The sequence below is a fragment of the Coregonus clupeaformis genome, chromosome 6, assembly GCF_020615455.1.
Source record: "Coregonus clupeaformis isolate EN_2021a chromosome 6, ASM2061545v1, whole genome shotgun sequence".
NCBI lineage: Eukaryota > Metazoa > Chordata > Actinopteri > Salmoniformes > Salmonidae > Coregonus > Coregonus clupeaformis.
Genome location: NC_059197.1, coordinates 52,008,393 through 52,023,186, shown reverse-complemented (window position 1 = coordinate 52,023,186; position 14,794 = coordinate 52,008,393). Strand labels below are relative to the sequence as shown.

Below are 14,794 nucleotides of genomic sequence, written 5' to 3'. Positions count from 1 at the left end.
AGACACAGAGAACACTCAGAGACCAGACACAGAGAACACTCAGAGACCAGACACAGAGAACAGTCAGAGACCAGACACAGAGAACACTCAGAGACCAGACACAGAGAACAGTCAGAGACCAGACACAGAGAACACTCAGAGACCAGACACAGAGACCACTCAGAGACCAGACACAGAGACCAGACACAGAGAACACTCAGAGACCAGACACAGAGAACACTCAGAGACCAGACACAGAGAACAGTCAGAGACCAGACACAGAGAACACTCAGAGACCAGACACAGAGAACACTCAGAGACCAGACACAGAGACCAGACACAGAGACCAGACACAGAGACCAGACACAGAGAACAGTCAGAGACCAGACACAGAGAACAGTCAGAGACCAGACACAGAGACCAGACACAGAGACCAGACACAGAGAACAGTCAGAGACCAGACACAGAGAACAGTCAGAGACCAGACACAGAGACCAGACACAGAGAACACTCAGAGACCAGACACAGAGAACACTCAGAGACCAGACACAGAGAACAGTCAGAGACCAGACACAGAGAACAGTCAGAGACCAGACACAGAGAACACTCAGAGACCAGACACAGAGACCAGACACAGAGAACAGTCAGAGACCAGACACAGAGACCAGACACAGAGAACACTCAGAGACCAGACACAGAGAACACACAGAGACCAGACACAGAGACCAGACACAGAGAACACTCAGAGACCAGACACAGAGAACACACAGAGACCAGACACAGAGACCAGACACAGAGAACACTCAGAGACCAGACACAGAGAACAGTCAGAGACCAGACACAGAGACCAGACACAGAGACCAGACACAGAGAACACTCAGAGACCAGACACAGAGAACACTCAGAGACCAGACACAGAGAACACTCAGAGACCAGACACAGAGAACACTCAGAGACCAGACACAGAGAACACTCAGAGACCAGACACAGAGACCAGACACAGAGAACACTCAGAGACCAGACACAGAGACCAGACACAGAGACCAGACACAGAGACCAGACACAGAGACCAGACACAGAGAACAGTCAGAGACCAGACACAGAGAACACTCAGAGACCAGACACAGAGACCAGACACAGAGACCAGACACAGAGAACAGTCAGAGACCAGACACAGAGAACAGTCAGAGACCAGACACAGAGAACAGTCAGAGACCAGACACAGAGAACAGTCAGAGACCAGACACAGAGAACAGTCAGAGACCAGACACAGAGAACAGTCAGAGACCAGACACAGAGACCAGACACAGAGACCAGACACAGAGACCAGACAGAGACCAGACACAGAGAACAGTCAGAGACCAGACACAGAGAACACTCAGAGACCAGACACAGAGAACAGTCAGAGACCAGACACAGAGAACACTCAGAGACCAGACACAGAGAACAGTCAGAGACCAGACACAGAGAACAGTCAGAGACCAGACACAGAGAACACTCAGAGACCAGACACAGAGACCAGACACAGAGAACACTCAGAGACCAGACACAGAGAACACTCAGAGACCAGACACAGAGAACACTCAGAGACCAGACACAGAGACCAGACACAGAGAACACTCAGAGACCAGACACAGAGACCAGACACAGAGACCAGACACAGAGACCAGACACAGAGACCAGACACAGAGAACACTCAGAGACCAGACACAGAGACCAGACACAGAGACCAGACACAGAGACCAGACACAGAGAACACACAGAGACCAGACACAGAGACCAGACACAGAGACCAGACACAGAGAACACTCAGAGACCAGACACAGAGACCAGACACAGAGACCAGACACAGAGAACACTCAGAGACCAGACACAGAGAACACTCAGAGACCAGACACAGAGACCAGACACAGAGACCAGACACAGAGACCAGACACAGAGACCAGACACAGAGACCAGACACAGAGACCAGACACAGAGAACACTCAGAGACCAGACACAGAGAACAGTCAGAGACCAGACACAGAGACCAGACACAGAGAACACTCAGAGACCAGACACAGAGAACACTCAGAGACCAGACACAGAGACCAGACACAGAGACCAGACACAGAGACCAGACACAGAGACCAGACACAGAGACCAGACACAGAGAACACTCAGAGACCAGACACAGAGACCAGACACAGAGACCAGACACAGAGACCAGACACAGAGACCAGACACAGAGACCAGACACAGAGAACACTCAGAGACCAGACACAGAGACCAGACACAGAGAACACTCAGAGACCAGACACAGAGACCAGACACAGAGAACAGTCAGAGACCAGACACAGAGAACAGTCAGAGACCAGACACAGAGAACACTCAGAGACCAGACACAGAGACCAGACACAGAGACCAGACACAGAGACCAGACACAGAGACCAGACACAGAGAACACTCAGAGACCAGACACAGAGACCAGACACAGAGACCAGACACAGAGACCAGACAGAGACCAGACACAGAGAACACTCAGAGACCAGACACAGAGACCAGACAGAGACCAGACACAGAGACCAGACACAGAGACCAGTCAGAGACCAGACACAGAGACCAGACACAGAGACCAGACACAGAGACCAGACACAGAGAATTTCATAACAATATGGATATCATCTGCAGTTTGTCTGTTGTGTTTGAATATGGAAGTGATAACGTCATCTGTTGACCTCACATTGTCATGATGTTGACCTGCAGGTGACGTGGAGGCTCTGAAGAAGAAGAGTTTCACCATGAAGGAAGGAGTGGACTACAGAGTGAAGATACACTTCAAGGTGAGAACCTCCTCTTCCTCCTCCCCCTCCTCCCCTTTCCTCCTTTCTCTTGTTCTGTTCTGTTCGGTTCTGCTCTGTTCTGCTCTGCTCGGTTCTGTTCGGTTCTGCTCTGTTCTGTTCTGTTCTGTTCGGTTCTGCTCTGTTCTGCTCTGTTCTGTTCTGCTCTGCTCTGCTCTGTTCTGCTCTGCTCTGTTCTGCTCTGTTCTGCTCTGTTCTCTTCGGTTCTGCTCTGTTCTGCTCTGCTCTGTTCTGTTCTTCTCTTTATTTTTTCTTGTGTTGTTGTTGTGCCAGTAGAGATCCCAGAGAGATAGATGGAGACAATGAGAGATCAGTTTTTCCTCTTCCTCTCTCTGTGTCCATCAGTGCTCAGGAAGGTCTCCTCAGTGTTAATGGAGGTCTCCTCAGTGTTAATGGAGGTCTCCTCAGTGCTGTACTAATGGAGGTCTCCTCAGTGTTAATGGAGGTCTCCTCAGTGTTAATGGAGGTCTCCTCAGTGTTAATGGAGGTCCCCTCAGTGTTAATGGAGGTCTCCTCAGTGCTGTACTAATGGAGGTCTCCTCAGTGTTAATGGAGGTCTCCTCAGTGATGTACTAATGTCGGTCTGCTCAGTGTTAATGGAGGTCTCCTCAGTGTTAATGGAGGTCTCCTCAGTGTTAATGGAGGTCTCCTCAGTGCTGTACTAATGGAGGTCTCCTCAGTGTTAATGGAGGTCTCCTCAGTGTTAATGGAGGTCTCCTCAGTGCTGTACTAATGGAGGTCTCCTCAGAGTTAGTGGAGGTCTCCTCAGAGTTAGTGGAGGTCTCCTCATTGCTGTACTAATGGAGGTCTCCTCAGAGTTAGTGGAGGTCTCCTCAGTGTTAATGGAGGTCTCCTCAGTGTTAATGGAGGTCTCCTCAGTGATGTACTAATGTCGGTCTGCTCAGTGTTAATGGAGGTCTCCTCAGTGTTGTACTAATGGAGGTCTCCTCAGTGTTAATGGAGGTCTCCTCAGTGCTGTACTAATGGAGGTCTCCTCAGAGTTAGTGGAGGTCTCCTCAGTGTTAATGGAGGTCTCCTCAGTGTTAATGGAGGTCTCCTCAGTGCTGTACTAATGTCGGTCTGCTCAGTGTTAATGGAGGTCTCCTCAGTGTTGTACTAATGGAGGTCTCCTCAGTGTTAATGGAGGTCTCCTCAGTGCTGTACTAATGGAGGTCTCCTCAGAGTTAGTGGAGGTCTCCTCAGTGTTAATGGAGGTCTCCTCAGTGCTGTACTAATGGAGATCTCCTCAAAGTTAGTGGAGGTCTCCTCAGTGTTAATGGAGGTCTCCTCATTGCTGTACTAATGGAGGTCTCCTCAGTGCTGTACTAATGGAGGTCTCCTCAGTGTTAATGGAGGTCTCCTCAGCGTTGTGTTAATGGAGGTCTCCTCATTGTTAATGGAGGTCTCCTCAGTGCTGTACTAATGGAGGTCTCCTCAGTGCTGTACTAATGGAGGTCTCCTCAGTGCTGTACTAATGGAGGTCTCCTCAGTGCTGTACTAATGGAGGTCTCCTCAGTGCTGTACTAATGGAGGTCTCCTCAGTGCTGTACTAATGTAGGCTCCTCAGTGCTGTACTAATGGAGGTCTCCTCAGTGCTGTACTAATGGAGGTCTCCTCAGTGCTGTACTAATGGAGGTATCCTCAGTGCTGTACTAATGGAGGTCTCCTCAGTGTTAATGGAGGTCTCCTCAGTGTTAATGGAGGTCTCCTCATTGCTGTACTAATGGAGATCTCCTCAGTGCTGTACTAATGGAGGTCTCCTCAGTGTTAATGGAGGTCTCCTCAGTGTTAATGGTCTCCTCAGTGTTAATGGAGATCTCCTCAGTGTTAATGGAGGTCTCCTCAGTGTTAATGGAGGTCTCCTCAGTGCTGTACTAATGGAGGTCTCCTCAGTGTTAATGGAGGTCTCCTCAGTGTTAATGGAGGTCTCATCAGTGCTGTACTAATGGAGGTCTCCTCAGTGTTAATGGAGGTCTCCTCAGTGTTAATGGAGGTCTCCTCAGTGTTAATGGAGGTCTCCTCAGTGTTAATGGAGGTCTCCTCAGTGTTAATGGAGGTCTCCTCAGTGCTATACTAATGGAGGTCTCCTCAGTGTTAATGGAGGTCTCCTCAGTGCTATACTAATGGAGGTCTCCTCAGTGTTAATGGAGGTCTCCTCAGTGCTGTACTAATGGAGGTCTCCTCAGTGTTAATGGAGGTCTCCTCAGTGTTAATGGAGGTCTCCTCAGTGTTAATGGAGGTCTCCTCAGTGCTGTACTAATGGAGGTCTCCTCAGTGTTAATGGAGGTCTCCTCAGTGATGTACTAATGGAGGTCTCCTCAGTGTTAATGGAGGTCTCCTCAGTGCTGTACTAATGGAGTTCTCCTCAGTGTTAATGGAGGTCTCCTCAGTGCTGTACTAATGGAGGTCTCCTCAGTGCTGTACTAATGGAGGTCTCATCAGTGTTAATGGAGGTCTCCTCAGTGTTAATGGAGGTCTCCTCAGTGCTGTACTAATGGAGGTCTCCTCAGTGTTAATGGAGGTCTCCTCAGTGTTAATGGAGGTCTCCTCAGTGCTGTACTAATGGAGGTCTCCTCAGTGTTAATGGAGGTCTCCTCAGTGTTAATGGAGGTCTCCTCAGTGCTGTACTAATGGAGGTCTCCTCAGAGTTAGTGGAGGTCTCCTCAGAGTTAGTGGAGGTCTCCTCATTGCTGTACTAATGGAGGTCTCCTCAGAGTTAGTGGAGGTCTCCTCAGTGTTAATGGAGGTCTCCTCAGTGTTAATGGAGGTCTCCTCAGTGATGTACTAATGTCGGTCTGCTCAGTGTTAATGGAGGTCTCCTCAGTGTTGTACTAATGGAGGTCTCCTCAGTGTTAATGGAGGTCTCCTCAGTGCTGTACTAATGGAGGTCTCCTCAGAGTTAGTGGAGGTCTCCTCAGTGTTAATGGAGGTCTCCTCAGTGTTAATGGAGGTCTCCTCAGTGCTGTACTAATGTCGGTCTGCTCAGTGTTAATGGAGGTCTCCTCAGTGTTGTACTAATGGAGGTCTCCTCAGTGTTAATGGAGGTCTCCTCAGTGCTGTACTAATGGAGGTCTCCTCAGAGTTAGTGGAGGTCTCCTCAGTGTTAATGGAGGTCTCCTCAATGTTAATGGAGGTCTCCTCAGTGCTGTACTAATGGAGATCTCCTCAGAGTTAGTGGAGGTCTCCTCAGTGTTAATGGAGGTCTCCTCATTGCTGTACTAATGGAGGTCTCCTCAGTGCTGTACTAATGGAGGTCTCCTCAGTGTTAATGGAGGTCTCCTCAGTGTTGTGTTAATGGAGGTCTCCTCATTGTTAATGGAGGTCTCCTCAGTGCTGTACTAATGGAGGTCTCCTCAGTGCTGTACTAATGGAGGTCTCCTCAGTGCTGTACTAATGGAGGTCTCCTCAGTGCTGTACTAATGTAGGCTCCTCAGTGCTGTACTAATGGAGGTCTCCTCAGTGCTGTACTAATGGAGGTCTCCTCAGTGCTGTACTAATGGAGGTATCCTCAGTGCTGTACTAATGGAGGTCTCCTCAGTGCTGTACTAATGGAGATCTCCTCAGTGCTGTACTAATGGAGGTCTCCTCAGTGTTAATGGAGGTATCCTCAGTGTTAATGGTCTCCTCAGTGTTAATGGAGATCTCCTCAGTGTTAATGGAGGTCTCCTCAGTACTGTACTAATGGAGGTCTCCTCAGTGTTAATGGAGGTATCCTCAGTGTTAATGGAGGTCTCCTCAGTGCTGTACTAATGGAGGTCTCCTCAGTGTTAATGGAGGTCTCCTCAGTGTTAATGGAGGTCTCCTCAGTGTTAATGGAGGTCTCCTCAGTGTTAATGAAGGTCTCCTCAGTGTTAATGGAGGTCTCCTCAGTGCTGTACTAATGGAGGTCTCCTCAGTGTTAATGGAGGTCTCCTCAGTGCTGTACTAATGGAGGTCTCCTCAGTGTTAATGGAGGTCTCTTCAGTGTTGTACTAATGGAGGTCTCCTCAGTGTTAATGGAGGTCTCCTCAGTGCTGTACTAATGGAGGTCTCCTCAGTGTTAATGGAGGTCTCCTCAGTGCTGTACTAATGGAGGTCTCCTCAGTGTTAATGGAGGTCTCCTCAGTGCTTTACTAATGGAGGTCTCCTCAGTGTTAATGGAGGTCTCCTCAGTGTTAATGGAGGTCTCATCAGTGCTGTACTAATGGAGGTCTCCTCAGTGTTAATGGAGGTCTCCTCAGTGTTAATGGAGGTCTCCTCAGTGTTAATGGAGGTCTCCTCAGTGCTATACTAATGGAGGTCTCCTCAGTGTTAATGGAGGTCTCCTCAGTGCTATACTAATGGAGGTCTCCTCAGTGCTGTACTAATGTAGGCTCCTCAGTGCTGTACTAATGGAGGTCTCCTCAGTGCTGTACTAATGGAGGTCTCCTCAGTGCTGTACTAATGGAGGTATCCTCAGTGCTGTACTAATGGAGGTCTCCTCAGTGTTAATGGAGGTATCCTCAGTGTTAATGGAGGTCTCCTCATTGCTGTACTAATGGAGATCTCCTCAGTGCTGTACTAATGGAGGTCTCCTCAGTGTTAATGGAGGTCTCCTCAGTGTTAATGGTCTTCTCAGTGTTAATGGAGATCTCCTCAGTGTTAATGGAGGTCTCCTCAGTACTGTACTAATGGAGGTCTCCTCAGTGTTAATGGAGGTCTCCTCAGTGCTGTACTAATGGAGGTCTCCTCAGTGTTAATGGAGGTCTCCTCAGTGTTAATGGAGGTCTCCTCAGTGTTAATGGAGGTCTCCTCAGTGCTGTACTAATGGAGGTCTCCTCAGTGTTAATGGAGGTCTCCTCAGTGCTGTACTAATGGAGTTCTCCTCAGTGTTAATGGAGGTCTCCTCAGTGCTGTACTAATGGAGGTCTCCTCAGTGTTAATGGAGGTCTCATCAGTGTTAATGGAGGTCTCCTCAGTGTTAATGGAGGTCTCCTCAGTGTTAATGGAGGTCTCCTCAGTGCTGTACTAATGGAGGTCTCCTCAGTGTTAATGGAGGTATCCTCAGTGTTAATGGAGGTCTCCTCAGTGCTGTACTAATGGAGGTCTCCTCAATGTTAAAGGAGGTCTCCTCAGTGTTAATGGAGGTCTCCTCAGTGTTAATGGAGGTCTCCTCAGTGTTAATGAAGGTCTCCTCAGTGTTAATGGAGGTCTCCTCAGTGCTGTACTAATGGAGGTCTCCTCAGTGTTAATGGAGGTCTCCTCAGTGTTAATGGAGGTCTCCTCAGTGTTAATGGAGGTCTCCTCAGTGTTAATGGAGGTCTCCTCAGTGCTGTACTAATGGAGGTCTCCTCAGTGTTAATGGAGGTCTCCTCAGTGCTGTACTAATGGAGGTCTCCTCAGTGTTAATGGAGGTCTCCTCAGTGTTAATGGAGGTCTCATCAGTGCTGTACTAATGGAGGTCTCCTCAGTGTTAATGGAGGTCTCCTCAGTGTTAATGGAGGTCTCCTCAGTGTTAATGGAGGTCTCCTCAGTGTTAATGGAGGTCTCCTCAGTGCTATACTAATGGAGGTCTCCTCAGTGTTAATGGAGGTCTCCTCAGTGCTATACTAATGGAGGTCTCCTCAGTGTTAATGGAGGTCTCCTCAGTGCTATACTAATGGAGGTCTCCTCAGTGTTAATGGAGGTCTCCTCAGTGCTGTACTAATGGAGGTCTCCTCAGTGTTAATGGAGGTCTCCTCAGTGTTAATGGAGGTCTCCTCAGTGTTAATGGAGGTCTCCTCAGTGCTGTACTAATGGAGGTCTCCTCAGTGTTAATGGAGGTCTCCTCAGTGATGTACTAATGGAGGTCTCCTCAATGTTAATGGAGGTCTCCTCAGTGTTAATGGAGGTCTCATCAGTGCTGTACTAATGGAGGTCTCCTCAGTGTTAATGGAGGTCTCCTCAGTGTTAATGGAGGTCTCCTCAGTGTTAATGGAGGTCTCCTCAGTGTATAATGGAGGTCTCCTCAGTGCTATACTAATGGAGGTCTCCTCAGTGTTAATGGAGGTCTCCTCAGTGCTATACTAATGGAGGTCTCCTCAGTGTTAATGGAGGTCTCCTCAGTGCTATACTAATGGAGGTCTCCTCAGTGTTAAAGGAGGTCTCCTCAGTGCTGTACTAATGGAGGTCTCCTCAGTGTTAATGGAGGTCTCCTCCGTGTTAATGGAGGTCTCCTCAGTGTTAATGGAGGTCTCCTCAGTGCTGTACTAATGGAGGTCTCCTCAGTGTTAATGGAGGTCTCCTCAGTGATGTACTAATGGAGGTCTCCTCAGTGTTAATGGAGGTCTCCTCAGTGTTAATGGAGGTCTCCTCAGTGCTGTACTAATGGAGTTCTCCTCAGTGTTAATGGAGGTCTCCTCAGTGCTGTACTAATGGAGGTCTCCTCAGTGTTAATGGAGGTCTCATCAGTGTTAATGGAGGTCTCCTCAGTGTTAATGGAGGTCTCCTCAGTGTTAATGGAGGTCTTCTCAGTGTTAATGGAGGTCTCCTCAGTGCTGTACTAATGGAGATCTCCTCAGTGCTGTACTAATGGAGGTCTCCTCAGTGTTAATGGAGGTCTCCTCAGTGTTAATGAAGGTCTCCTCAGTGTTAATGGAGGTCTCCTCAGTGTTAATGGAGGTCTCTTCAGTGCTGTACTAATGGAGGTCTCATCAGTGTTAATGGAGGTCTCCTCAGTGTTAATGGAGGTCTCCTCAGTGTTGTACTAATGGGACAGGTACTATAAATAGACCATGTCCTGGTCCTGGCCATCTGGTCCCATGTCCCGGTCCTGGCCATCTGGTCCCATGTCCCGGTCCTGGCCATCTGGTCCCATGTCCTGGTCCTGGCCGTCTGGCCCCATGTCCTGGTCCTGGCCATCTGGTTCCATTTCCCAGTCCTAGCCATCTGGTCCCATGTCCCGGTCCTGGCCATCTGGTCCCTGGTCCTGGCCGTCTGGTCCCATGTCCCGGTCCTGGCCATCTGGCTCCATGTCCCGGTCCTGGCCATCTGGCCCCATGTCCCGGTCCTGGCCATCTGGTCCCATGTCCCGGTCCTAGCCATCTGGCCCCATTTCCCAGTCCTGGCCATCTGGTCCCATGTCCCGGTCCTAGCCATCTGGTCCCATTTCCCAGTCCTGGCCATCTGGTCCCATGTCCCGGTCCTAGTCATCTGGTCCCATGTCCCGGTCCTAGCCATCTGGTCCCATTTCCCAGTCCTGGCCATCTGGTCCCATGTCCCGGTCCTAGCTATCTGGCCCCATTTCCCAGTCCTGGCCATCTGGTCCCATTTCCCAGTCCTAGCCATCTGGTCCCATGTCCCGGTCCTGGCCATCTGGTCCCATGTCCCGGTCCTGGCCATCTGGCCCCATGTCCCGGTCCTGGCCATCTGGTCCCATGTCCCGGTCCTAGCCATCTGGCCCCATTTCCCAGTCCTGGCCATCTGGTCCCATGTCCCGGTCCTAGCCATCTGGTCCCATTTCCCAGTCCTGGCCATCTGGTCCCATGTCCCGGTCCTAGCCATCTGGCCCCATTTCCCAGTCCTGGCCATCTGGTCCCATGTCCCAGTCCTGGCCATCTGGTCCCATTTCCCAGTCCTGGCCACCTGGCCCCATTTCCCAGTCCTGGCCATCTGGTCCCATGTCCCAGTCCTGGCCATCTGGTCCCATGTCCCGGTCCTGGCCATCTGGTCCCATGTCCCGGTCCTGGCCATCTGGTCCCATTTCCCAGTCCTGGCCATCTGGTCCCATGTCCCGGTCCTGGCCATCTGGTTCATGTCCCGGTCCTGGCCATCTGGTCCAATTTCCCAGTCCTGGCCATCTGGTCCCATTTCCCAGTGCTGGCCATCTGGTCCCATGTCCCGGTCCTAGCCATCTGGTCCCATTTCCCAGTCCTGGCCATCTGGTCCCATGTCCCAGTCCTGGCCATCTGGTCCCATGTCCCGGTCCTGGCCATCTGGTCCCATGTCCCGGTCCTGGCCACCTGGTCCCATTTCCCAGTCCTGGCCATCTGGTCCCATTTCCCAGTCCTGGCCATCTGGTCCCATTTCCCGGTCCTGGCCATCTGGTCCCATGTCCTGGTCCTAGCCATCTGGTCCCATTTCCCAGTCCTGGCCATCTGGTCCCATGTCCCAGTCCTGGCCATCTGGTCCCATGTCCCTTTTCCTGGCCATCTGGTCCCATTTCCCAGTCCTGGCCATCTGGTCCCATTTCCCAGTCCTGGCCATCTGGTCCCATTTCCCAGTCCTGGCCATCTGGTCCCATGTCCCAGTCCTGGCCATCTTGTCCCATGTCCCAGTCCTGGCCGTCTGGTCCCATGTCCCAGTCCTGGCCATCTGGTCCCATGTCCCAGTCCTGGCCATCTGGTCCCATGTCTCAGTCCTGGCCATCTGGTCCCATGTCCCAGCCCTGGCCATCTGGTCCCGTGTCCCAGTCCTGGCCATCTTGTCCCATGTCCTGGTCCTGGCCATCTGGTCCCATGTCCCGGTCCTAGCCATCTGGTCCCATGTCCCGGTCCTAGCCATCTGGTCCCATGTCCTGGTCCTGGCCATCTGGTCCCATGTTCCGACTGTGAAGAAACAGAACAGAGAAATATACAGGACAGGAACAGCAACCAGACTCTAGTGGATTGTTCTGGTACTGTCTAGAGACTGTTCTGAGGCATTTTCATTAAATGAGAGCATGTTCAGGGGCATTACAGGGGCATTACAGGGGCATTACAGGGGCATTACAGTAGATTGTGTCCAGTAGATTGTAGTGGTTTTATTAGGGACTTTATTTACAATCTGAAGCCATGTTACATTGAGCATGGATGTATTAGTATTTCTCAATCTAGTTCTGGGGCTCAGAATAACCCACTGGCTACAAACTGGTTCAATCAAATCAAATCACATACACATATTTACCAGATGTTATTGCGGGTGTAGAAAAATGCTTGTGTTCCTAGCTCCAACAGTGCAGTAGTATCTAACAATTCACAACAATACACACAAATCTAAAAGGAAAATAATGGAATTAAAAAATGTATAAATATTAGTATGAGCAATGTCGGAGTGGCTTTGACTAAAATACAGTAGAGTAGAATACAGTATATACATATGAGATGAGTAAAGCAGTATGTAAACATTATTAAAGTGACTAGTGTTCCATTATTAAAGTGACCAGTGATTCCATGTCTATGTATATAGGGCAGCAGCCTTTAAGCTGCAGGATTGAGTAATCGGGTGGTAGCCGGCTAGTGATGGCTATTTAACAGTCTGATGGCCTTGAGATAGAAGCTGTTTTTCAGTCTCTCGGTCCCAGCTTTGATGCACCTGTACTGACCTCGCCTTCTGGATGATAGCGGGGTGAACAGGCCGTGGCTCGGGTGGTTGATGTCCTTGATTATATTTTTGGCTTTCCTGTGACATCGGGTGCCGTAGGTGTCCTGGAGGGCAGGCAGTGTGCCCCCAGTGATGCGTTGGGCAGACCGCACCACCCTCTGGAGAGCCCTGCGGTTGCGGGCGGTGCAGTTGCCGTACCAGGCGGTGATACATCCCGACAGGATGCTCTCAATTGTGCATCTGTAAAAGTTTGTGAGGGTTTTAGGTGCCAAGCCAAATTTCTTCAGCCTCCTGAGGTTGAAGAGGCTCTGTTACGCCTTCTTCACCACACTGTCTGCGTGGGTGGACCATTTCAGTGGTGTTCAGTTTGTCAGTGATGTGTACGCCGAGGAACTTGAAGCGTTCCACCTTCTCCACTGCGGTCCCGTCGATGTGGATAGGGGCGAGTTTCTGCTGTTTCCTGAAGACCATCAGCTCCTTCGTTGTTTCCATGTCGTTTCAATAAAAAGATTCAATGTGACGACGTTGAATCAATGTGGGAAACTGATTGGATTTGCAGAAAAGTCATCAACGTAATGGAATTATTATTTTTTAACAACATTTTAAACCTAAATCCAATTGCATGGTGACATTTTGTGTTGATTTCATGTTGAATTCATGTTAGTTGACAACTCAACCAAATGTAAATCAAAATTAGACGTTGAAATGAGGTCTGAAGAAGTTGTAGGTGCCATTGAAAAGTAATGAGAAAGATTGGAGAGTATCTATGTTGTCTACACCCATTCTAATTCATGGTGACAGTAGACCACTTCTACTTGGGGATGAAATATCCTTTAAAGCTTTTAAGAAAGATTATTGTGGAATCAGATATGAACAGATACAACTCTGAGATACTCTGGTCTAGTCTGGGATTCAAACCTATTGCACTTTGCCGGCAAGGCACCTTTTAAAGGCAATGTTCCCGTGTTGCCGGAGACTGCATTCATGGTAGACGCTGCATATGTCAGCTCAGTCTGAAATGTGCGTTGTTCGACAAAGTGCGATGGAATTGAATCCCGGCCATAGTCTAGATCTTCCCTTACGTGAGAAAAGTCTCCCTCTTTGAAAACAGTCCCTAGAGGAAAAACAGAGGTGAAGGATTTATCTGGGGTCCTGTGTGTGTGCCCCTACATATAGTAACTCCTCACCTCTCCTCTCCTCTCCTCTCCTCTCCTCTCCTCTCCTCTCCTCTCCTCTCCTCTCCTCTCCTCTCCTCTCCTCTCCTCTCCTCTCCAGGTTAACAGGGATATTGTGTCTGGACTGAAGTACGTCCATCTGACCTACAGGAAAGGACTCAGAGGTAAGGTGGACACCATTTTCTGCCGAACTGTGTATTAGCTGTGCTGTTTAGACCCGTAGACCGTGTCAGTTTCTGATACATACACCTAAACCCTGGCTAGCAAGGGTGCAACTGAGCCACCATTTTGTGTGTTGTCATCGACACAAGACATCAGTTTCCCCCACATACACTTAAAACCTGATTACCAACTGTGCAACTGATTTGGTGTGTTGTCACTGACTCAAATTGTCACAGTTTCCACTACATAAAGTGCCTTGCAAAAATATTCATCCCCCTTGAAGGAGCTGGAGCAGTTTTGCCTTAAAGAATGGGCAAACATCCCAGTGGCTAGATGTGCCAAGCTTATAGAGACATACCCCAAGAGACTTGCAGCTGTAATTGCTGCAAAAGGTGCCTCTACAAAGTATTGCCTTTGGGGGGATGAATAGTTATGCACGCTCAAGTTTTCTGTTTTTTTGTCTTATTTCTTGTTTGTTTCACACCCCCAAAAAATGTTGCATCTTCAAAGTGGTAGGCATGTTGTGTAAATCAAATGATACAACCCCCCCAATAAATCAATTTTAATTCCAGGTTGTAAGGCAACAAAATAGGAAAAATGCCAAAGGGGGTGAATACTTTCGCAAGCCACTGTATACTAAACCCTGGCTAGCAAGTGTGCAACTGTGCCGCCATTTTGTGTGTTGTCATTGACACAAGATGTCACAGTTTCCCCCACCTTCACCTAAAACCTGGCTAGCAAGTGTGCAACTGAGCGTCCATTTTGTGTCCTGCAGTGGACAAGGCGGTGTACATGGTGGGCAGCTACGGGCCGCGGGTGGAGGAGCACGAGTTCATGACCCCGGTGGAGGAGGCGCCCAAAGGCATGATTGTCCGAGGCAGCTACCACATCAAGTCCCACTTCACCGACGACGACAAGACCGACCACCTCTCCTGGGAGTGGAACCTGGGGATCAAGAAGGACTGGGACGAATAGAGAAGAGCCTAATTCTTCTCTCCCTCCTCACCTCTCCCTGTGTCTCCTCCTCCTTCCCTCTCCCTGTGTCTCTCCCTCCTTCCCTCTCCCTGTGTCTCCCTCTCCCTGTGTCTCTCCCTCCTTCCCTCTCCCTGTGTCTCCCTCTCCCTGTGTCTTCCCTCTCCCTGTGTCTTCCCTCTCCCTGTGTCTCCCTCTCCCTGTGTCTCTCCCTCCTTCCCTCTCCCTGTGTCTCCCTCTCCCTGTGTCTCCCCCTCCTTCCCTCTCCCTGTGTCTTCCCTCTCCCTGTGTCTTCCCTCTCCCTGTGTCTTCCCTCTCCCTGTGTCTTCCCTCTCCCTGTGTCTTCCCTCTCCCTGTGTCTTCCCTCTC

At 49.9% G+C, this 14,794-nt stretch overlaps 1 protein-coding gene across 3 annotated transcripts in view; it reads left to right on the top strand.

The window, feature by feature from the left end:
- The window catches only part of arhgdig (Rho GDP dissociation inhibitor (GDI) gamma), a 57,360-nt gene extending 42,844 nt beyond the window's left edge, over positions 1-14,516 (top strand). For all 3 annotated transcript variants that reach the window (XM_041864331.2, XM_041864330.1, XM_045220867.1), the window contains 3 exons: positions 2,725-2,801; positions 13,392-13,455; positions 14,229-14,516. In XM_041864331.2, coding sequence (XP_041720265.1) covers positions 2,725-2,801; positions 13,392-13,455; positions 14,229-14,428 — 341 coding nt within the window. In that variant the 3' untranslated portion in view covers positions 14,429-14,516. The remainder of the gene's footprint in view (positions 1-2,724; positions 2,802-13,391; positions 13,456-14,228) is intronic.
- The last annotated feature ends 278 nt before the right edge of the window (positions 14,517-14,794 follow it).